Consider the following 24,466-nt stretch of genomic DNA (forward strand, 5'->3'; position numbering starts at 1 on the left):
GCAGTTTACAATTGCCTTCCCTTCCTTTCTCTCCACAACAGACACCCTGGGAGGTAGGTGGGGTTCAGAGAGCACTGACAAGACTACTCAGTCAGAATAGCACTATCAGGACTGTGATGAGCCCAAGGTCAGCCAGTCGGCTGCATATGGAATAGTGAGGAATCAAACCCTGCTCCCCAGATTAGATGCTGCCACTCTTAACCACTACACCACATTGGAGTACAAATGAAATAAGCAATTGTTACAGGCATTGTTAGAGACCCTACCATAAGCTGCCAAACAGGTACTAACAGGAAGCACATTCAGCAAATGCCCATATAGCTCACATCTGGTGTTACTAGATCCTGACTCCTATAAAGATGCTAAATGCCTTGAACTGGTGAGTGGGCTAAATTCTCAGACATTTGTGAAACCAGACTGCTAAGTGTTTCATATAGAAGGTATCTGAAGAGCCACCTACTGTCAGTTAAAATGCTGTTCTTCTGAGACTGCGAAAGTGTATGGCTGCCTGGCTGATGAGGAATATTAGTTTGGTGGGTTACAAACTGAGCAGGCCTGACCTAAATCTATGTGCTCTATTGGAACTCCAACATTTCCAAAGGACTTGAACCCTGAGCTCAGGCTTTCACTAGCTGAGAAATTTGGGGACACCTCTGCTAGCTACATAACATTTGAGCTGAATTTCTATTTCCTTTTCTAGTTTGTTAGAATGGTAGCTTTTACCTGTTTGATATGTTGGCAGAAGGTACAGGAAGCTGCAGATCTTTTTCACTTCCTGTTCCCCCCAGGAGTTACTTCAGACCCCAGGAAAATTCATTCTGATAGATAGATAGATAGATAGATAGATAGATAGATAGATAGATAGATAGATAGATAGATAGATAGATAGATAGATAGATAGATAGATAGATAGATAGATAGATAGATAATTTGGTTTTGCTTGGTGATCACTCTTTCCTCCCCAGTGTTTAACTGTCATTTTAAACCTTTTGGACTTAATTTAAGCTTTGTTTTTTTTACTTGCTTCAATGTATGAATTTTAAGATGATATTTTAATGTGTCTGTTTTAATTTATTAACCACTTGGGTGGCCCTATGGGGGCAGACAGGTAGGGTAGAAATCTTGTTAATAATTGATAAAATTTCCAGGGTTACCACAAGACCGATGTGGAGTAATCACCATGTGAGTCAGGCAGCTGCAGTAAAGAGGAAGAAAGGCTGAACCCCTGCTTCCTCCCTCTCTGCCAACAGAGCTGAACTAATAATGGGAAAGGGAACAATTTCACACCTCCCTGCAGCGCGTTGATCCACTGATACTAGGAATCAGTTTGGCTAGGAATCTCCTGGCACTGGCAGGACCTACAGAGTAGAAGGAAGAAATGAGGTGGGCCTGCAATGCTTGTGGCAAGTGGATCATTGGACACAACCTTTTGAGTTGCATTTTACAGAGACTCCTTAACGCCGTCGGCTATTTTTATAGCAAATGCCATTTCATATTGTTTTATATGGCTTTTACATTTTCTTGAATGACCTCGTGGGACCAAAGCCTATGGTTTTACCATGGAGTTTCTAGAGATTCCCATAGCTACCCTTTATCACTTTTTTAATGAGAACTTCCAGTAAGTACATGAGGATGCATTAAAAAAAAAAAAAACTTGCAATGCTATATCCCCTCCTGACTTTCCCATCAGTTGCCAAGCACTACCTTTCTAAAAAAAAAGACAAATAAGAAACAGAAGGCAACGAATCAATACTTATTAATGACATTGCATGAGTAGAGACACCCACAAATTAAATATGAGCAGGTCAAGCCATTAGTAAACACAAAAACACAATTAACACTGGTTATTTGTTAATTTTGCACGGCCTCATTTCCGTTCCAGAGTTTTTTTTTGCCCCAGATGCTAACCAAGCACATCATAATGATTTTCTATTTATCCTTTTCTTTAATATTACATTAAGAAACAGTGAAGATTTGCAATTAAAGCGGCTGTCTATGTTTGACGAAGATGACTGTTCATTCTAAAGTTGGTGGAAATTTGTTCATTTAGCTTCAGCAAGACAGAAAGAGGGTGAATATTCCAGATGCTTTTGCTTTTTCAGCAGATATCAGAGGAATACAATCCCTGCAAAGATTCTCCTGGGTGAACACCACAGAAATGAATGGGTTATGCACAAGTGCTCCACTACTGATATTCATTTCAATGTTGTTTGTTCAGGAGAACCTTTTGATTGGTTTTGTATAAAGAGAGGTAATAATGGACTAGATGACCCATGAGGTCCCTTCCAACTCTATTATTCTATTATTATTCTATGTAAGGCAAGGACTCTGACTTTTGGAGGTCATTAATTCATGATGATGATGTTCGCCATTCAGTCGTTTCCAACTCTATGGCTCAACTGTTGCCATGTGGAACAGCTCTCTTGACCCTAGTCAGGTTTATGCACACCTAGGTAGTGTGGAATTCCAGAACATGAACCTCTACTAATCTGGCAACCTTATCTCCTTTCTGCAATGTTTTCTTGACCTGAAATAGGTCAGGAGGTGCTATGTGGCTGGTTAGGTGGCTGCAGAGGCATTACACACTTTTGAAGCCCCACCTACACCAGTCTCAAATATTAATTCCTGGATTGCCATAAATCAGAAACAACATGATGGCACTTAAAACACACACAAGCAAATAAATTAGTTACATATTCTAGAGACACGCATGTACATATTCTCAGTCTCTTTTAAAACGGGTTTGTATTTCCCTCCATAACTGGGGTACTATGTTAATGAGTAAGCTAACTTCATACTTACAATTCTGATATGGGAACATTAATGCCCAACATAAGAGGTAAGAATGACTATTGAATAATGGAATAGTAAACTGTCTAGAAAGAAGATTGTTTAAACCTTAATTTAAGAAACTGTATTATAAATAACTTGTGAATACAGATGCAATAAGGTTGTTGGGAGCCTTTAAAAAAAATTAAGCAAATGGATAGTGTGAAGGAAGAGCTCTGCTTTTAGCCCTTTTCACAAACAATGTTTTAAATTGACTCTGTGCATTTTCTACATATCAAAAAAACCTGTATTGTATATTGAATTGTTAAAATGGTTTCCTTCTGCTCTCTGTATCACATAAACAATGTTCACAAATGACACATTCCAGAAACAGAAAAACTACTCAGAAACAATGATGAAAATTCCTTTAGTTTACTGACCAAAAATTGTTTGGAATCATGACATGGCTTTAAGTAACGATGTATAGGAATTATATTTACTTCAATGTGGGATTATTCACATTCCATACTCAATAAAGATAACACATTTTCAGGGCTTTTGCTTCATTTTTCTTAATGCTTTTTGGAAATGTAAGTTTTAGGAAGGGGAGTTTAGGGAAGGCATTTTGGTACTGGGAATAAAATATAGGGCATTTCCGCACATTAGTAAAAATAGTGTCACGCCCACGGAATGGCAAAGCACATTATATTGCGCCCCCAGGCACTCCTCACATTTTTGCTGTCTCGCCTTTGTTTGCCTTCTTTTTGCTCATCTTACCCTCCTCACCTGCTATTGGAAGAGAGTGACATACCTTATATGCGTCACACTTCCACCTGTCAATCAATTCAGGCAACCAATCCCCTTCCTCCATAATTACCGTATTTGCCGGCATATAAGATGACTGGGCATATAAGATGACCCCCCAACATTTCCACTCATAATATAGAGTTTGTTATATACACGGCCCGCCTTTGCACCTCCCTGTGACCGGCACTAGTGCACAAGTGCACATGTGCGAGCTCTGCATAGACAAGGGGCGGGCCAGATCGCTGCTGCTTCCCGCCGAGCAGAACAGGCCGGTCACACTGAAAAGGCTGGCACCCCTGTCTCGCTGCTGATGCTCATTGCAACCACGCTGATGACCCGCCGCGGCCATGGTGGATACTGTGCGATACTGGATGGTATGTAGAATGAGGTGGGCGGGCATCGGGAGGCCACTATGGGCACCGGGCGAGCAGCGGGAGGCCACTATGGGCAGCTATGTCTACCCCAACTGAAATGCACCCGGCATATAGGACGACCCCCCCACTTGGAGGCATGTTTTTCAGGGGGGGGGGGAAGTAGTCTTATACGCCAGCAAGTAGGGTAAATGCTCTGCAATGCCCGCTAATCTTTTTTTAAATCATACTTCTCTGTTGCTATGCCTATGCATAAAACCATAGTGCTTTTGAACACCCCTTATGGGATCACAAGTAGGCTTGTGCAGGAAGGACCCATTTCGGCTGCCTCAATGCCCATGAACGTAAATGGTGCCACAGACTACAATGGGAATTTTGGCATTCCCAGCTTTCCTGTGGCCTGGGGAGTGGGGGCTTGAGATGCAGACTTCAAACTTTCAGGGTAGCTCCAGGAGGCTCTTCCCTGACTCTCCTCCAAATTTCAAAATGATTGGTAAAAGGGGTACACTTCTAGGTGCTCCCAAAGAGGATGCCCCCACCCCTCCATTATATCCAATGGAGAGTCCATCCCACAGGATATAATGGGAATGCCCAAATACCTATTATAGTCTATGGCGCCATTGACTTTCATGGGTACTGAAGCTGAGGCAGCCGAGTCCTTTGATAAATGAGTAAATTAATACCATTCCTGGTTTTTTTTTATGGGGGGAAGGAGAAAACTTTCAAGAGGCACTCTTTGTTGAATGGAGTATTCTTTTATTTCTGGCATCACCTGCATGTGAGTCCACCTATTCGTTGCTCCAAGAAGTTCCCCATTTTTAAAAAAAGTAATTCTCCTCCCCGGGAGCAAGGGAGAGGGGGGCAGGAGTGAGGGTGGGATGCTGCAGATGACTTTAGCGTATTTGAGCCTCCATACCTTCCTTCTGCTGATTGCCTGCTGGTTGCTCTCTGATCATTAACACTTTTTAGGGTGGTGAATCCACTTTTTGGGATGCCCAGAGAAGCACTGTAATATGGAGGATGTAGCGAGCAGTTTGCTGCCCAGATGCGGGATGTGGTCATCATGTGTAGGTGCCGGAATATAACATCTTCATTAGGTAAGCATTACGCTACATTGATAGCATGTAGAAATGTCCCAAGAATTTTATTTGCTTACAGTTTTGATGTGCTAGGTTGGGTTAGAAATAAAACAAAATAAAAAAAAAACTGAGTGATCATTTTCACTCAGTACTAAAACAGGCTCCAAGTTGCTATTTCTGGCTAAATGAAAGTTGCTCGGTTCTGGGTTACTTCATATATTATGGCAAGCCGTGAGATGGCAACCAGACAAACTTTTCCATGTGGCTGGCATATCATCTGCAAACGATTCACGACAAAGATTGATTCTTTCACATGGAAAGCTCTTTTCAATAGTGCCAGCCAGCAGCTGTCATGAAGTCCTTCCACATGATAGCTTCAGTCTCTCTAACAAGCTATTTACATATCTACTGGAAGCATGTCCTGCAGAAGATCTAAAACGTTCTTTGGGAATTAAATCATCTTCTGATGATTTATTATTCTTTCTTTCTAAGGAGGACACAAGGAAGAGTTTAGACAAAGCATTCATTGTTTCAGTCTTTGCTTGTACGCGTGAGTCAGCAGCGAACATGAAGGCAGCAGACAGTTTCTCGTTTCTTGAGAACTGGATTCTAGGTGGGTGCTGGCAATGTCATGAATACAATGGAAAGGAAGCAGCTTGCAAAACAGACGACTCTTTAAAGTCTTTCTGCAGAATACTTCCCTTTTATTATCTTTGAAGATGGCTTTCCCTGTCTTGTTGGCCTTGAAGCTCTCATTCAGATTTGTCTGGCTCAGGGAATAGTATGACAAGACATACACATCCTCTAAATTCGAAATGGTCAATCCTCAAGAGGTGGTGAGACAGTTCCCATTCGGCCACTGAACTTTCCCAAGATGGAAGGGGTTCTGTCCAGCATTCTCAGAGATCAATTTCCTTCACCCTGAACATTCTTTCATAAACTGTTTAAATAAAATGGGCAGGAAAGTGCCCTGCCAGAGCTAAAGAAACTCCACAGGGCCTGCAAAAGGGAGCTCTTCCACACGGCTTTCGGCCAAGACAAGTGAAACAAACCATCAACCGGAGCTCAGGGGCCCCTCCCACCATCAACTGCACCCACAGTAGAAAAATGGAACCACGGTGCAAAAAAACTGAGTTGTTGAGCACTGAGTGTTGAATGTTAAATTATAAATTGTTTTATTCAATGCAACTTCTAGTTAAAGATGTTATATATTTAAGTCAAGACGTTTACTATATGTATCGTTTATGAGAGTTCTAATGTAAACTGTCCTGAGCTGAAAGGGAAGGCGGTATATAAAGATAATAAAATAAATAATAAAATCTTCCAGGCTTTTGTGGAGCTGGGGAAGAGAGCTGGTCCCTCCAAGCCAACTCCAAACTATCTAGTTGCGGAGGGCTGCACTGAAGGAAGATGCTGTAAGGAGGTGGTCCCCAACCTTTTTATCACCGGGGTCCGGTCAATGCTTGATAATTATACTGAGGCCTGGGGGGGGGGGGTAGTCTTTTGCCAAGGGATGTTACCATCGCCGCCTGAGCCCCTGCTCCACTTGCTTTCCCACTGGCACCCCTGACTTCCCGCCGCCTGCTGGGGGGCACTGCCAACAGCAGCTGTGCAGTGCCATGCTGAGGGGGAGCCCCAGCCATGGCGTCCGCTGGAGAGCACCAAAGGTGAGCCGGCAGCAGAGTGGCAGGGCAGCCCCCAAGGCAGCAGCCAGGGAGGAGGACAAGGAGGAGCCATGGCCCGGTACCGACTGATGTACGGACCAGTACCGGTCTGTGGACCGGGGGTTGGGGATCACTGCTGTAAGGTACCTGTTGCTGCTTTATTCACTTAAGTACTGGGAGAACTCCACACATGCAAACTGCAAATGTAGGCATGATTAATTTGAAGCCTGAGGGGGGCTTCAAGCACAATTTTTATAAGCAGAATTATACATTTTTTTATAATTTATATTTTTATAAGCAGAGATTCGTAATGACATTAGCAAACAGAAAACTCAGGGAAAATAGTATCCCAAATGGCCTACCTTGGCCTAGAAAGATTTTGGTGGCAAGGTTTCCAGGTCCACTTAACTGTAGGCTGGGGAATACCATAACTTGTGCATGTCAAGGTTTGCCTGCTGCCCACTTGATAGAGATTAGGACCAGGAAGGGAGGACATTTTTTCATAAATCTGTGGTTTCACTGTCAAAAGATGGAAGACAGCAGAAGTGGAAATTATTAAAGAAGCCTGGAAGACAAATAGGAATCAGCTTGTAGGAATCGATATATTTGCTGAACCAAAGAAAATCCAGCTAAGAATCTGTTCCTTGCCAAGAACATGAATTATGCTACCAACTCACCATTTACCCTGAGTGTGACGGTTAAGTTTTTATGCAGGTTCCATTGTCGGGTGCTCAACAGTATCGTGTAGTTCCCTGCATCTTCTTCTGCAACATGTTTTATGGTGAGCGTATAACTTCTAATTCTATAACGGGTGCACATTTCAGCAGCAGGGATCCCATCTTTCAACCTGTTGAAGGACAAGAACAAGTTAAAATGGTTTACAGTGTCAGCGTTTATTCTGCCTATAGATCATGTATACTGGGGGTCGTCAACCCCCGGTCCGGGGCCCAGTACCGGACTGTAAAAGCCTCAGTACTGGGCTGCTGGCGGCCGTGCCTGTCTCCCCCCCCCCCACAGCGAGAAGCTTGCTGGGCCGCGAGCAAAGCAGCCACCAAAGTGGCCACGTCGCTTGTGGTCCGTCTAGCTTCTTGCTGCGAGAGGAGGGGAAAGAGGCAGGTGCGGCCGCTGGCATGCCAGAGGATGCAAACACACATGTGCGGAACTGCCGTGCATGCACATTTGTACCTAGTGGGGTGCCCATGGACACGATGGTGACCCTTGACCTTTTTCCTGTTGCCTGCAAAACCTTTTTAGAAAGTAAAAGGTAAAGGTAAAGGTATCCCCTGTGGAAGAACAGAGTCATGTCTGACCCTTGGGGTGACGCCCTCTAGTGTTTTCATGGCAGAGTCAATACAGGGTGGTTTGCCAGTGCCTTCCCCAGTCATTACCGTTTACCCCCCAGTAAACTGGGTACTCATTTTACCGACTTCGGAAAGATGGAAAGCTGAGTCAACCTTGAGCTGGCTGTTGGGATCGAACTCCCAGCCTCATGGGCAGAGCTTTCAGACTGCATGTATGCTGCCTTACCACTCTGCGCCACAAGAGGCTTTTTTTAGAAAGTGGGTGGGGCCAAGCTGAGCTTTCGTTTAGTAGGACGAATGATTGGCTGTGCAGCTTTTTTGTTCAAGTTCCTTTGACAACAGCTGCTGCCATAGCCCCATTGTCTTCGCTGTGTTTCTGAAGGTGAGCTGTATTTGCGCAAGAAAGTATTTTAAAACAATATAGTCATTCATTTTGAACTTATGCTTAACTTCACTCCTTTATATTTTGTGCTTGGCTTTACCGCCAGCATTCCAAAGGTGCCCACAGACTCAGCAAGGATGGGGACTCCTGCCTTAAAGAAGTCCATTTTATTAACATCTTCAGTTATATGTGCCTATAAAAGCCACAATCAACCTAAATCTGTCATGCCAAACAGTACCAAAATGCTGATTCTTGAATATACCAAGTGAAGCAGTATTTTGTTATACAGACTAGAAATCCAGTCTTGGAAAGCCATTCTTGTGTGGTTGTTAGACTGGGATTTGAAGATTCAGATTCAAATCCCTACTGTGTCATGGAAACTTGCTGGGTGACTTTGGGCTGGTCAGACTCTCTCAGCCTAACATACCCCAGAAGATGATCATGAAGATGAAATAGACGAGAGGAGAATGCTCTCCTAAGGTGCTTTTAGTTTCCACTTGGGAGACAAGCAGGGCATAAATGAAACAAATAAATATTGTCAACAAGAAGAAAAATGCCCTCTTCAGCAGAAGCTTAATGTGTGGAAACAGGGAGCTGAGGCTGGTCATAGGATCCGGGCAAATACCATCCCTTAGTAAATAACATCTCATTAAGCCTCTACACAAAGTTACAGAACATTTATCCTCTGGCCTATTGGCAACACTCATCTCAAGAGGGATGCGAATCTCTGCAGTTAAACCCCTGGCATACAAGATGATATAACCTATAACATACAATTCGATATATTAATTTCACTATGGGGTCAAGTTATTATTTGCAACAATCACACATGGAGTGTATGCAGTGAAATAAATCCATGTATCTGCCATACATATTACAGGGTGCACAATGAGACAGATGCCAAACAACTGCTAATCCATAATGTCTGAAGCTACACTGAAAAGCCCTGGAGACTTCACAAATGATTACCAGCACAGCCTAACACGGCCAAAGACTATACTGTCTCACAATACAGCATCGCCGTCACTTGAACTTGTACAGTTTATGTTCCATTTAAAACTGCTAATGGAAGAGAGGAGTTGGAAACAAAACTAAACAAAACAGAGGATTGGAATAAAATTAAAAGTTGGCCAGAGGTGTTGCGGAATAACATGGGACTTCTTTGTAAGGAACTGCTTTCCGAATCAAGCTTTTGTTTAAAAGGAATAAAAAGGAACCACAGTTAACCATTTACACGTTTTTGACGAAACCAAGGGAAAACAGATAACTTTGTCTCATATTAAAGCAATGCAAAAAGCCTGAAAATCAGAGCATATGAATTCTGTACTAGAGACAGTTTGTTGCTAATGTAGAGTTTTTATGAAAGAAGTACAGTTTGGGGAGGGGGGGGGTTGCCGTTGAATCACCGCTGATTTATGGCAGCCCCATGTGGTTTTCAAGGCGAGAGACATTTACAGGTTGTTTGTCACTGTTCGCCTCCACATCCAATCCTGGAATTCTTTGGTGGTCTCCCTTCCGGTACTAACCAGGGCCAATCCTGTTTCACTCCTGAGAGCTGATGAGATCAGGGTCCATTCTGCACACACAGGATAATGCACTTTCAATGTGCTTTGGCAGCTGGAGTTTCCTATGTGGAACAGCAAAATCTACTTCTAAAGTGCATTGAAAGTGCATTATCTATTGTACATGAAATGGGCCCAGGTTAGCCTGGGCTATCCAGATAAGGGCATAGAAATTAGGAGACACTAAAAAAATATTTTAGTCTCCCGAATGCATTTGCTTCAATTTGGGGGGCGTTTCTTTTTCATAGCTATTTTTGTCATGCCACTTCAGCATTAGGCAAAGCTTCCACAGGAACACTTGTGTGTTGACTGCTCCCAGGTCTAAATGCAGCTCTCCAGTAAGTGTTAATCAGCTGGGTAAGAGGAAGTGTAGGCAGGGAGAACCAGGCAGACCAATAAGATTAGGAAGGGTGGAGACTCACCCAAAACTTGCCTGAAAAATAACAATGGATGTGCCAAAAGGGGTTGAGTTGCATTGAGAGAAGCTGCTCAAATTGCACCATTTACACTGAGCAGTGAGGGGAAACCAACACGTCCATAGTACATGACCTTCTAGCTTTAGATTCACTGGGGGAAGTAAGAAGACTGTCCTTCCGTGGCATGCTTTGCTCTGCTATATCTGATCAACTCCAGGCATTGCAGATACCGAGAAAATCAGTAAAACTGACTGAGCAAGGAATGAACCCATTCTTTTAGGCCTATTATGCACGGCTGCTGAAACGACGGCATGGAGAACGCGGAGGAGGAAGAAGCGAAGCAAACCGCTTATGCACGGGACGGAACACAACGGTAGCAAAACCCAGAGTATCCTATTATGCACGTGGCTACTCCAGAGCCACTTCTGGTTGCGCCCTGGTCCCGGGAAGCTCCACTTCCTTCTGCATCTCGCTAACGCGACTTTTTCGGCGGCATACGTTGACTTTGCTCCCGGTTGCTGCCTGCAGTGTGCATAATTAGTTATTTTAGCTGCCGCCATTCCACCGCGAATGCAGACCTTCCACTCCGTACATAATGGGCATTACAGATGGTTTCTGTCATAGAGTTTTTGCTCAAATCTCACAGCAATTCCTCGACATGGTGACATCACTTCCAGTACACACCAGAAGTGAGGGTGCCGTATTGCCAGTGACTTAGCCGGGGCCTCTCTCCTGCTCCTGTTAAGTCCTCCCACTGGCCAGCTGTTCACTGGGGGGAGGCGCAGAGCCCAGGAGAGGGAATCACTCACCTATAACATAGGGCTGCCAGCCCTATTCTCAAAGGGGAAATCTTCACTGTAGCTCAACTCTTTTTCTCCACAGTAAAGTACCCAAGTCTTTTCTTTTATTATGAATAAAAATTACCTTGTAACAAAAATGACAATGTATTAGGACAGGGACCTTCTGAACTATTTTCTGTGTTACCAAACACTCATTCCATTCCAGGAACATGTTCTATTTTGCTGTGTTGTTCCTGTACCTGGTAAGTGGTCCTTATTTTGTCTTTGGAAAATGCCTTTCAACAAAATTTAGGGAGTACAGGCACTTTCTTTCCATTGTTTTAGTAAAAAGGAAATGGTTATGAACAGTCCACTCATACATCTTGTTTCAGAAGCTAGTGTCCAGCAGTCCATTGTGGAGTGAATTAATTCCCACAACTAGAGTTGTCAGCTTTTCACCCAACCCCTGGGTCGATGTTTTTTATTTATTTACTTACTTAAAATATCAGCTAGCCTCTTTTCTTCCAACAGAACTCAAGGCAGCTTACAATATTAATAAAATACATAAAAGCATAAAATCAAACTTTAAAAATCACAATGTGTGTGTGTAAAGTGCAAAGTCAAATTTCAGTCCACTTATGGCAACCCCAGGAAGAGGTTTTCAAGGCAAAATTTGCCATTCACTTCCTTTGCGGGATATCCCTTGATAATCCCATCCAAGTGTCAACCATGCTTAATTTCCATGACCTAATGAGACTGGGCAATACCATGCTGTCTTCCCTTTCAAAAATCACTATTTAAAACTACTTTAATTAGCTGCAATCTTAAATAAAACAGTCTTCAGTTGCCTCCTAAAAATGGAAAATTAGGGGGCAAAGCACACCTCCCTGGGGATTTTGTTTTGCAACTGTGGGGCTGCCACTGAAAAGGCCCTCTCTCCTGCACCCACCAAAAAAAAACATCTTGGATCGGTAGGACAGTGAGGAGGGCCTCTCTATTAATTCCTGGGCAGGTAAATTTGGGAGAAGATGTCCCTTCAGAAACCCCAGTCTCGTCATGTAGGGCAGGGGTAGTGCCCTGTGGTCCTCCAGATGTTGATGGACTACAATTCCCATAAGCCCCTGACAGCATTTGCTGGCAGGGGCTCGTGGGAATTGTAGTCTATCAACATCTGGAGGACCACAGGTTGACTACCCCTGATGTAGGGCTTTAAAGGTAAAACCAGCACCTTCACCTGAGCTCAGGAGTGGATCAATAAACAGTGTAATTGCAGTAATAACAGGTCAACATATTCCTGACAGCTGGTTCCTGACATCAGTCTAGTCACAGCACTCTGTGCTAGCTGCAGTTTCAGAATATTTTTCAAGGGCAGCACCAAGTAGAGTGCATTACAATAGTCCACTCTGGATGTTATTTAGGGTCATGGTGACTAAATTTGACTGCCCAGGAAGGAACACAGTTGATGCCCTAGAGCAGGGGTAGTCAAACTGCGGCCCTCCAGATGTACATGGACTACAATTCCCAGGAGCCCCTGCCAGCATACGCTGGCAGGGGCTTCTGGGAATTGTAGTCCATGGACATCTGGAGGGCCGCAGTTTGACTACCCCTGCCCTAGAGGAAGCTGGGCAAAAGCATTCTGAACCACTGCAGCTACCTTGTTTTCTAAGGTCACCACTGTGTCCAGCAGCACTCCCAAGCTGTGAACCTGGCCTTTCAGAGGGAGTATAACCCCATCCAAAGCAGGAGAGAGCTGTAGTCTTGGTCTGCCTTTTTACTAACCTAGGGTTAAATTTCAGCTTGTTTACCCTCATCTAGTCCATTACTGACTCCAAGGCCAGTTCAGAACATAAACAACATCCTTGGAATTAGGCATAAAAGAAAGGCAGAATTGGGTGTCATCTCCATATTGGTGACTCCAAACCTCTTGATCACCTCTCCCAGTGGCTTCGTGTAGATATTAAATAGCATGGGGAATAAGATCAAATGCTCTAGAACCCCACAGATCAACAGCCATGGAGCCAAGCAAGAATCCCACCCCAACGAAACTATCCCATCCCCCAGGCAGAACTTGGACCACCAGAACATGGTAATCTGCAGTCCCAGCACAAAGAAGCAACCCAGTAAGATCTTATGGTTGTAGCAAAGGGCATAGAGAGATCCAGAACTAACAGGATCACATCCCCTATGCCTAATTCTCAGCAGAGGTAATAAACAAAGGCAACCAAGGCAGACCCTGTTCCAAACCCCCATCTAAAGCTGAATTGAAATGGGTTCAGAAAATCAGTCTCTTCCAAGAGCTCTTGAAGTCAAGAAACAACCACCTACTCAAGCATCTTGTTCTAGAATGGATAACTAGAGGCCTGCCAGAAGTTCTCCAAAATAATAAGACTTAGGCCCATTATGCACGGCTGCCAAAATGGCGATTTCGGGTCACATGGAAAATGCGGGGGGGGGGGGGGGAGAAGCGAAACAAACCGCTTACTCACAGGACGGGACGCAACAGTGGCAAAACCCGGAGTAACTGATTATGCACGCGGCGACTCTGGCACTGCTTCTGTTTGTGCCCTGGTCGCCCAGAAGCTCCGCTTTCTTCTGCGTTTCGCTAACGTGACTTTTTCAGCGGTCTGCACCGAATCTGCGACCGGTGATTTTAGGCGACGCCATTCCACCCCAAATGCGGACCTTCCCCTCCCTGCATAATGGGCCTTAGAGAGGATTTTTTTTCCAGAATAAGTCTGATTATTGCCTCTTTGAGCACACCCTCAGCCAGGCCCCCTCTGGCAGGTTTTATTAGCCAGAAAGGGCAAAGGTTTAGAACCCAGGTAGGAGGTCTCACCTCTCCAAGGATCTTGCCCACAAGCTGAAAGGTATCCGTATATATCAAACAACCAAGTGCCATAAGTACATCATCTAATATGCATTCATGCCAGCATTTAACCCAGAGTGGATCTGGGAGGTTTTGTCTGCAAAGTAAGTAGCAAACTGATGACAGCAGGCTGCTGGGTAGTCAGAATCCAGTTCTCTGGATTCCATAAAGGCCCCAGAACCACATAAAACAGCTCAGCATTGCAGGCACAATGGTGGTGGAGGATTGCTTTTTCACCATCATCATTGCCATAGAACAGGCTCTAATACAAGCTCCAGGCCATGTTCTAACAGTCTGCCTCTGAGTTTTCCCACTAACAGCGCTCTAGCCATTGCTTCTCCTTTTCCATCATTGTCAGATCCCCAGTAAACAAGGGGGACCTCACAGTGGTTAACTCTGCAGCAATTATAGTGACATTTATTTCCACAATTAAAGACAAATGCAACCCAATAGTAACTTACAATGTTGGCAACCCCACATACGTCAGGCAAAGAGAGCAGTAAGCAGCTTGTAGCAGGGAATCCTTATTCAAATGTCCCTACTTTCACATATGAAATACCAGAGGGTGACAAAGCACAAGTGAACTGTTTCAATAAATTGATGGTACTCCTTCTTTTCCTTGGAAATTTCCTCACAATTTCTTCCTTTACACCTCAAGAGCTCTTCAGCATAAGAATCAGGCAATGGAGAATTGCCCTGCATCAGCCAGAGGTTCATGAGCTCAGTATGAAATAGCCTAACATTTCCTATGTAATGATTTAATAGTGTTTACGACTGGACCTGTAATATCGATCTACCTTTCTCCAAGAAGCTTGGGGAAGCAAAGAAAAAGTATCTGGCTCAAGGCCACCCAGGGCTTCCTGGAAGAGTGAGGACGTGAATCCAGTCTCTCCAGTCCCATCCCAGCACTCTAAGGACTACACTGCACCAGGACATCAGTGTGTCTTCAGTGCCTGCCCAAGCTGCATAGAAACAAAGAAGTTGTATTCCCTGAAATGGTGGGACATATACAGTATGGTTACCATTTGTATTCCTTTGGCTGCCAAGTCCATTTCAGGACACCTTTACTCAACGGTTTACTTGGAGGCGTTTTTTCATCTGCTCCAAGCATGGCTACTTGCGACCTACTTGTCCTCTGAACATGTGGCCACAGTGATCCATGCAACAGTCACTTCTAGGTTAGACTTCTGTTAACTTGCTCTATGTGGACCTGCCCTTAGCTTTGACCTGGAAATTACAGTTTGTACAGATTGCAGCTCCAGGAGTCCTCAATGGAACACTTTGGAGGGCCCATATTCAGCCAGCGTTGCTTCATCTCCACTGGTTACCAGTCTGTTTCTTGATCAAGTTTAAGGTATTGCTTTTGACGTTTAAGGCTATATGCAGCTTGGGCCCTATGTATCTGCGGGACCCCTGGTCTGCTTATGCCCCCCTCAGGGCACTTTGCTCTGTGGGTACGAATTTGCTGGTTGTCCCGGGCCTCAGGGACATTCGCCTGGCCGTGACCAGGGCTTGGGCATTTTCAGCCCTGGCCCCAACCTGGTGGAATGAGTTCCCGGAATTGCTGAGGGCTCTAAGGACTCCCCGGAGAAGAGCCTAATGCTGGGAGCGATTGATGGCAAAAGAAGAAGAGGACGACAGAGAATGAGGTGGCTGGATGGAGTCACTGAAGCAGTGGGTGTGAACTTAAATGGACTCCGGGGAATGGTAGAGGACAGGAAGGCCTGGAGGATCATTGTCCATGGGGTCGCGATGGGTCGGACATGACTTAGCACCTAACAACAACAACTGAATTGTCAGCTTTCCACAGGGCCTGCAAGATGGAGCTCTTCCACCAGGCGTATGGTTGAGGCCAGGTTGAGGTCCCGGTGTTACCATCTGGGGATCCTGTAGTGCTAGTGAAATCAGGACCCTCACACCTAATGAAAGAGCTCCTTGACTGTAAGCTGGAAAGGGGGTTGGGAGTGGAACTTTTAGTGTTTTAATGTGTTAAGGGAATTTTAGGGGTTGCATTATTTTATTGTTTTATTGTAAACTGCAGCGAGTCTCTGAGAGCAGCAGTCAATAAATAAATAAATAAGTAAGTAAGTAAATAAATAAATAAATAAATAAATAAATAAATAAAAATTAATCTTGCAAAGTATTTGTGCAAACAAGTCATTTCTTTGTCCATGCGAAAATAACTAATCCTACCATATAACCTCTGGTGTAGGAAATGCTTTCACTCTCATAGAAATTCGATAGGATTTCTTGCCAGTTCCAACTTCCAGTGCATTTTTTCTTTGGTGTTTCAAACTGATGAATGCTTTTTCTTTATAAAAAAGAAAGAAAGGTAGAAAATGGTGTGTGGCAGAAAGTAATTTGATCAAGAAAGAACACAAATAAGGAAACAGGCAATGGGACATTATGGTATAATATTCAATATTAACAAAATCCCTGTCTTACACAAAGGTTTCTTAAATGGCTACGTCCTATAAGTGTCAGAGGTACTCACTAAAAAGAGCTGAGTGTAGACTTAGGGCAGGGGTAGTCAAACTGCGGCCCTCCAGATGTCCATGGTCTACAATTCCCAGAAGCCCCTGCCAGCATTCGCTGGCAGGGGCTTCTGGGAATTGTAGTCCATGGACATCTGGAGGGCCGCAGTTTGACTACCCCTGACTTAGGGCTTTGAGAAAGGAATGGACCACAATATGGGCAGCATTTCTGGATGGCCACCAGTTTCCATATGGGATTAATGAAGGTGGTAATTTGGTTGGCAGAGTCACAGCCAATGTATGGAAGTCACTTTAAATCACTCAATGTGGCGATTCGTACCATGTGACAAGCTGTTCCTATGCAGCAACTCACCATTCAAAGCAGGCCCACCCATCAGGACCACCTAGCAGAGTACCAAAAAGGTAAATCCATTCAATATTTTAGATGGCAGATTAAAAAAAAGGAAAAAGAAAACACAAGCAGTTAAACAAGACCGTGAAACCTTCCTATAAGGCACATTCCATAATATCTCTTACCATAAACATAGACAGTTGCATTAACCGATCTGAGAGATGGACCACTTTTCACATTACAAGTATACAGTCCTTTGTCGACATCACGAACTTTATCAACCACAAGAATACTGTAGAATACGTTTGCTCTATAAGTCCGTTGGTTAATGCTTGAAGTTATGGTACCTCTTTTGCTTCTCTGGGCAGGGGGAACACGGTTACAGGGAAGAAGTTATAAGTATTGGAAATCATCATTTGTAGTTTAATCAGTGATAACTCAAGGTTCAAGTGTGGTAAGTGTTCCACATATATGCCATAGATACATATATAAAAGAAGACTAATTCACTCCTGTCCAACAGAACACATATAGATGAAGCCCATTACTTTGGGGCTTATCCTCTGCTGCCAATATCGGCTAGATATTGAGATGTTTTTTCCACAGTCATAGTAGTTCAGCAGTGGGATGGGCTGCATAAGGAGATGGCGAACTTCCCTTCATTGGTGGTCTTTACTTATCATGGAAGCTTTAGTCTGATCCTGCATTGAGCAGGGGGGTGGATTAGATGCCCTGTATGATGGCCTCTATGATTCTATGATTCTAAACCTAACCTGTGGGTCAGGACCAAAATTTCTGAAAGTGGGTCCCAGGCCAATCCTCCTTAATGGAAACTTCTGCCCCTTCCATACTTCTTCATTTGGGAATGGAGCCTGGGGAGTACCTCAGTGAGGTACAATGCCATAGATACAAACTAAAGTATCCATTTTCTCCAGCAGAACTGAACTCTGTAGTCTGGAGATGGGTCTCCAGGTCCCTCCTGGAGGCTGTAATCCCTACATGCTTGTCATTAGAGAAGTGTTCTTATTAGCAAAGAGAAAGAGCACCCACCTCACCAGGATAATTCCATGTTATAACCACTCTTGTGTTCCAGGATGCAGTGACAGTACAGTTAAGAACAAGGTTGTCTCCTTTTAGTAATTTGACTGGTCTTGTGGCGTTTAATTTGACATTAACAATGAGGTTGTCTACACAATACACCAAAACAGAAAAATTAGTCATATACTTAAAACAGTAAAATAATAGAAATGAATGAACGGAAGGACGCTTACTTTGCCTGTATGTCAGGTACATAGTCTTGTGTTTACGTCCACCAATTATTGCCTCACATTGGAAGAGGCCTATGAATTCAAATGTAGCGTTTGGCACTATAAAACCTTTAGTACTATCCCAGATAGTCTTCCCTTTGGGAACTTCACCTGAAATCTAAAAATGAAAATTATGCATTATTTCTCTTTGTTGTTCCCCTCAAGCCAATGAATGGCTCATTTATTAATCAAATCCTAGAACCTGAAAAAATATATATATACACGATTAAACATTAAGAATGTTAAAGGTTGAGCAGTTAGAAACCTTCAACAGCAAAAGGGATGTCTAAGCATCTGCAAATGTCAGGGGGAACAGAACTTCCCAATAATGAAAAATGGTGCACTATAGCAGAATTGAGAACAGGTGGGAAGAAACAGAGGGAAGAAATAACTGGGGAGGACGGGGGTTGCCAGAAAGAGAAGAATGGGCTCGGTGTTTGGTATACGAGTGAAGGATTCTTTCTACAAATGTGTGTAGATTTCCCCCCACTTAGTTTTCATAACAGATAATATAATTTTTGTTACTGACAGAGGAATGTGATAATGACAGCATTTAATGCAGAGCCTGACAACAGGCTTTTGATAAAACCATCTTCAAAAGGAAGTGGACAATTTCAGATTATATCAACATCCTCTTTCCATATGAAATAAGGGCAACCACAACATATGGTTCAGGAGTACTTGCCCATCGATAATCCTTTCTCTCTGCTTTTAGCACCAACACCTCTATGCTCCTCTCCCATTTACAGGTAAGTGAGCATGCTGGAGGTGAGCAAGATTCACTGGCTGCATTTTGGTTTTGCCTACTTCTTGCCCCACCCTCACACATTCAGAGCATGCTGGGAATGCAACATAATTCAGATCCAAATCCAGCACTAAATGTGGAAAGAGCACAACTATTTTTCTACCTTTTATGGACTGAAAGGGGGAGAATCAACATGACAATTATCTAGCCAGCATCATATCTAACCAGAGAGATACTATAACTGTAGAAGAACTGTAAAGCTGCACTTTGTAGCAAGCACGATTTACTCCCATTTCGGCATAACACTTTCTAGCTGATTTGGGCACTAGCCTTACAGAACCCATTTTATTCTTTCTCTTTGAGACATTTTTATTGTAAAAACCTAGAAATCTACACTGAGATAATAGGAGCTTCTACATTTTTTCCTGTGTAGGTGTACATTCAATAAAATATAGCATTGTCATTGATCACATATCAAAGCTTGGATATGCAAAGGAAGTCACCTCCCTTCATTCCATACAGTTTCCTCAGTTAGAAAAAAGATGTTTAAATAGAATCAACAATAATCACACTAAACACCAAAGTGACACAGTAGAATATACTTCCTTATCTTTACAGCATCTGCTAAGAAGCCATAATAACCATTGAAATAATGGGAAGAACGTGTCCCATGTGTATAAATACTGTCTGTTATTTTATGGCATGCTGGCTAACATTCTAAAGTGTCCTGAATTTTAGGCATTCTATTGTGTCTACTGCTGCCCAACATAAACATTTCCCATTTTGTTCCCTTAACCGATTTATCACTGCATATACAGACACTGACAGTAAGTGGCACGCATAACCTTCTGCTACAGTAGAGGTCCCATCTGTTAGGAAGTTTCCACCAAAGTGTGAATACAAAAGGTACCTTCTTCCATTCCACTTTAATTATAAATCCAATCAAAGTTAAATTTCAAGCTATTAAAAAACTTTGAGTAAACATATTTAAAATCCTTGGGTCAATGCCCATCATAGTCTATTATTGAGCCTACTGATGAAATAATAAGCAGCTCGTATATCTATCGGACTTTTGCCTAACCCTAACCCTAGCCAACTCTAACCCTAACCTACTTTCAGAGCTGTTGAATCAGGGACATGAGGGGAAAAATGGGTCATAATCCAATTTACAGTGTGAAAACCTTTTTTAAAACAGCATCACCCTGTAATTTTAATTATCCATGGCTAGAGATGGAAAGTGAATACAACTTTTTAAAAAATCTGAGAGGAAAACCTGGGAAATTTGGGGAGCAGTAGAAAAAACACACAAAAAAACAGTGATGAAATTGCACTTGAGTCTCCCAGAGCATTCTAAAGCATCCAAGAAAAGTGTGCATCCAACCTTTGCTTGAAGACTGCCAGTGAGGGGGAGCTCACCACCTCCTTAGGCAGCCTCTTCCACTGCTGAACTAGAATCATAGAATCATAGAGCTGGAAGGCCCCGTAGAGGCCATCTAGTCCAACCCCCTGCTCAACGCAGGATCAGCCCAAAGCAGATATTTCAATTTCCACCTAAAGTTCCACTGCATGCAGAGAGGGGGGGGACACCCAGTGGGGAAAATTTGCTTTCCCCGTAGTTCCAAAACTTATTAAAATTCTCTATCCATGTCAAATGACTCATTAAGTAATTTGGGCCTGTTCTTCAAACTAACAAAAATGATCATTCTTTGCCAAAACATATTAGTAGTGTAACCATGTTGTTGTTAGGTGCAAAGTTGTGTCCGACCCATCCCGACCCCATGGACAATAATCGTCCTGTCCTCTACCATCCTGTCCTCTACCATCCTCCTGTCCTCTACCATTTAAGTCCACACCGACTGCTTCAGTGTATCCATCCAGCCGTAATCTCACTTAAGTCAATGGTTTTAGAAAGGTGTAACTCAGTTTAGGATTGTGGTATAAGTAATGATTGTGTCCATCAGAAGTATGGCCCTAACAAAGGCAGCTTTTGAAAAATTCCCTTTTGTGCCATAAGGGTGACAAAAAGAGAAGAAAACATAAGGGAAAAATTAAAATGGGTGTTTAAAATGATGCAAAAATATATGCATAGGCATATGCTAAGGTTTATCTGTCATAAACAGGATGTTCTAGTTGCTGTGCTCTTGAGATGGTTAGAATAAAGCCCCTAGAACATGTGCCCAGTACCAAAAATAAACCTTGTCAGACAGCTCTAGAAACCACGTACTCCTTCAGGTAGAGAAAAGTGGCATACAAGAACCAACTCTTCTTCTTCTTCATTCATGCTGTTTTTATTTATGTTTTATTGTTTCTATTGGTTTTAATAGGAAACACATTTCTAGCTGTAGTCTCCCCTTCCCCTATCCCATTCAGATGAAATTCTTTGCTATTGTAATTAAAGCATTTATCTTCCATCTGTGACATCTGAAGTGAGCCTGGCTGGCAGAAAACACTGATGAAAGAAATAAATGACAAGGCAGTTTAGGGAGGAAGGAGGTAGCAGGTTTGGCTTCCTCAATCCACATATTATCTCTTGGTTTGTTCGAAAAACAAACTCCAACCCTACTTTCTTTATAGGTGCTGAAGAGGAACAACAGGTGAGAAGGCTAAACCCACCCAAATCAGGCCTGTTTACAGCTGCTTTTAAGGAACAGCTTAAAACACAGGGAGAGCTCAAATCCAGGCTCATCACTGATTCCTTCTGTTCCTAATAGCAGTGGCAGATGGGCTTCCCAACTGCATGGGCCCAGCAAGGAATTCCCTAACTCCAGCTGCAGTCTTATGCCATCAAGAAATTGAAGAGTGATGCTCTAGGAATTTCCCCTAATCTCTGTCAAAGATATAAGGGGAATTCTTAAAGCATCATCTCAAAGTGTCATCAGATTCTCCTCCAATTGCACCCTCATAACCTCCCAACACTTTCCTAGCCAGTTCTGGGAACCTTCATGACAGATGATTCCGAGGATAGGGTTGCCAGACTTCATGTGAGGCCTGGGGATCCCCAGAATTTCAGCTCATCTCCAGACTATAGGTATCAGTTTCCATGGAGTAAACAGATGCGCTGGATGGTGGACTCCATGGCATTGTATCTCAGAGATTCCTGTCCTCTCCAGACTCCACTCCAAAATCTCCAGGAGTTTCCCAGCCTGGATATGGCAACCATACTCTCCTTCCCCTGCTGGTGCCCAGGGGGAACCTGGCAACCTGCCTGGGAAGAGGAAAGTGACATCCTAAGTGGAAGCAGAAAGGGCCTTTAGCTCTGGAGTACTACACATGTTTTGCATGCAGAAGTTCCCAGGACCAATCTCTGATCTCTTTAGTTGAAATAGCAGGTGTGGGCATTTCTGTGGACCTTTCTGTGCCTGCCAGTCAAGAGCAGACAGTACTGGGCTACATGGATGAATTATCTTGACTCAGTATACAACAGCAATATAAGCTCTTTGAAAGGCTGACCAGAAGACTCAATGTGGAGTGCAGTAACTTGCTTCCGTGTGGAGCAGTAAGGACTCACAGGAATGGAAGGACATCAGTATGGGGCCATTCTCCTGAGCTCCTGTTTTAGAAGCACATCCGGACTGCAGATGCCGTTAGATGATTGTAAGGACTGTCTCTGAAGTTGGATGGGTGTGGTTAGATTTCCATCATCCTCTGAGACAGTTCCTGAATGGTGTGCTATATATGAATGAAGACCCATCTTCTAGTTTCCTGTCACCACAGGATACAGACCTAGTGTCTCTCTACTCTTCTTCCAGCTTCAGAGGTCAAGATGGGAGGAAATTAGCTTGTTACTTTATCAATTGGAAATTACTGGTTTGCCAGCTTTGGGGAAGAACTCGGGATTCCAGTGAAGGCAGCTCTTGACAGCTCAGACAAGCAAACCTTTTCATATGTAGACTGCACAGCGGAGCATTGTTCCTGCCACCCATACGAGACTCACTTGCAATTGCTTTTAAGGAGTGTTAAATACACCGGGAGACTCAAGTGCAATTTCATCACTGGCTTCTTGCGTTTCCTATGGTTCAGACAATCACTGGTTTCCATTTTAAAAACATTAAATCACATAAGAAGTGTGTGATATGTACAGCATAGAATGAAACTTTTTGAAAGCAAAAAAACCCAAAAATGTACCGTGCTTAATGTAACGGAAATATCTGGAGCTGTAACTCTGCATGGGATGACAAGCTCTTGTCCGTTAGTCATATGAATCGTTTTTGGTATATTACCGTGCACCTCTACAAATGGACTGTGTGTATCTGCAAAAGGAGAATAAAGAGAAGTTAAGTCAGGATCGAATTGCAGATGAACACGGAAAGTTAGGCTCTTTTAGATGGCAGTGCTCAAACTTAAGAAACTCAGGATCCCTATTTTGATTTAACATTCTTGCAAATTCTTCTCTGTTTCACCAATATCTGCCATGTGCCCCCTTCAAAGTATATGACAAGCTGCACATGAGAGCTTCAATGCATCAGTCTCCTCAAAACAATGCAGTGAGAGAATCATTTCTAAAAGTTAAGTAATATATTTTTGTGGTAAGGCCACAAGGCCCTGATATATGATCTAATCAATCTTCCCCTTATTTGAAAGGGACTTTACATAAGAGATAGCCAAGCACTTGCATGTTAGAGCATGACTTCTAGCCAGAACAAGGGAACAGGGATGAGGTTGGACAAGAGATCTGAAAAAATTTTTTCAGAGTTGCTGGATACCAGCAGCAAATGAAACAGTAACTTCTGGTATTCAACTGAAGATGGTCATTGGCTAGTATTGTCTATGGCTGAAGACTCACGTCTCTCTGTCTCTATTGAACTGAAAAATACAATGAAAATCTATTCCTAGAATCATAGCATTAGAAGGGGTCATACAAGCCATCTAGTCCAACCCCCTGCTCAATGCAACCCCCTGCCTAAAGCATCCAGGATAAGTATCTGTCCAACTGCTGCCAGTGAAAGGAGCTCACCGCCTCCTCAGACAGCCAATTCCACTGCTGAGCTACTCTGACCGATATCTATCTAGTACTGTTCTACATGCAGTTTAAACCCATTACTGTGGGTCTTATCCTCTGCTGTCAACAGGTACTGTTCTCTGCCCTTCTCCAAGTGACAACCTGTCAAACACTTAAAGAGAACAATCATGTCTCCTCTCAACTTCCTCTTCTGCAGGCTGAACATTCTCAAGTTCCTCAGCCTTTCCTCACAGGACTTGGTCCCAGGGCCCAGTTCATCCTTCTTTCTCTCCTCTGCACCCTTTCAATTTTGTCCACATCCTTTTTGAAGTGTGGCCTCCAAAACTGCATACAGTACTTCAGGTGGGGTCTGACCAATACAGTATAAAGCGGGACTATGACATCTTGTGACTTTGATGTGATGCCTCTGTTGATAAAGCCTAAAACTGCATTCACCTTTTTTACTGCCTCGTCACAGTGTCTGCTTACAGACCACAAGAGAGCCAGCTTGGTGTAGTGTGGACTTCTAATCTGGCGAGCTGGGTTTGATTCCCTGCTCCTCCTCCACACGCAGCCAGCTGGGTGACCTTAGGCTCATCACAGCCCTGATAAAGCTGCTCTGACCAAGCAGGAATATCAGGGCTCTCTCAGCCTC

General features: G+C 43.4%; 1 protein-coding gene across 1 annotated transcript in view; it reads right to left on the reverse strand.

Annotated features, from left to right (window-relative positions):
• FLT1 (fms related receptor tyrosine kinase 1) overlaps positions 1–24,466 on the reverse strand; it is a 143,486-nt gene that overhangs the window by 92,271 nt on the left and 26,749 nt on the right. Inside the window, exons 4-10 of the mRNA XM_077341786.1 lie at positions 22,998–23,122; positions 18,092–18,245; positions 17,871–18,007; positions 17,008–17,182; positions 16,190–16,307; positions 7,368–7,537; positions 7,053–7,209 (exon numbers count right to left, since the gene is read on the reverse strand). Of these exons, the coding sequence (XP_077197901.1) occupies positions 7,053–7,209; positions 7,368–7,537; positions 16,190–16,307; positions 17,008–17,182; positions 17,871–18,007; positions 18,092–18,245; positions 22,998–23,122 (1,036 nt within the window). The remainder of the gene's footprint in view (positions 1–7,052; positions 7,210–7,367; positions 7,538–16,189; positions 16,308–17,007; positions 17,183–17,870; positions 18,008–18,091; positions 18,246–22,997; positions 23,123–24,466) is intronic.

The sequence above is a fragment of the Paroedura picta genome, chromosome 6, assembly GCF_049243985.1.
Source record: "Paroedura picta isolate Pp20150507F chromosome 6, Ppicta_v3.0, whole genome shotgun sequence".
Lineage (NCBI taxonomy): Eukaryota > Metazoa > Chordata > Lepidosauria > Squamata > Gekkonidae > Paroedura > Paroedura picta.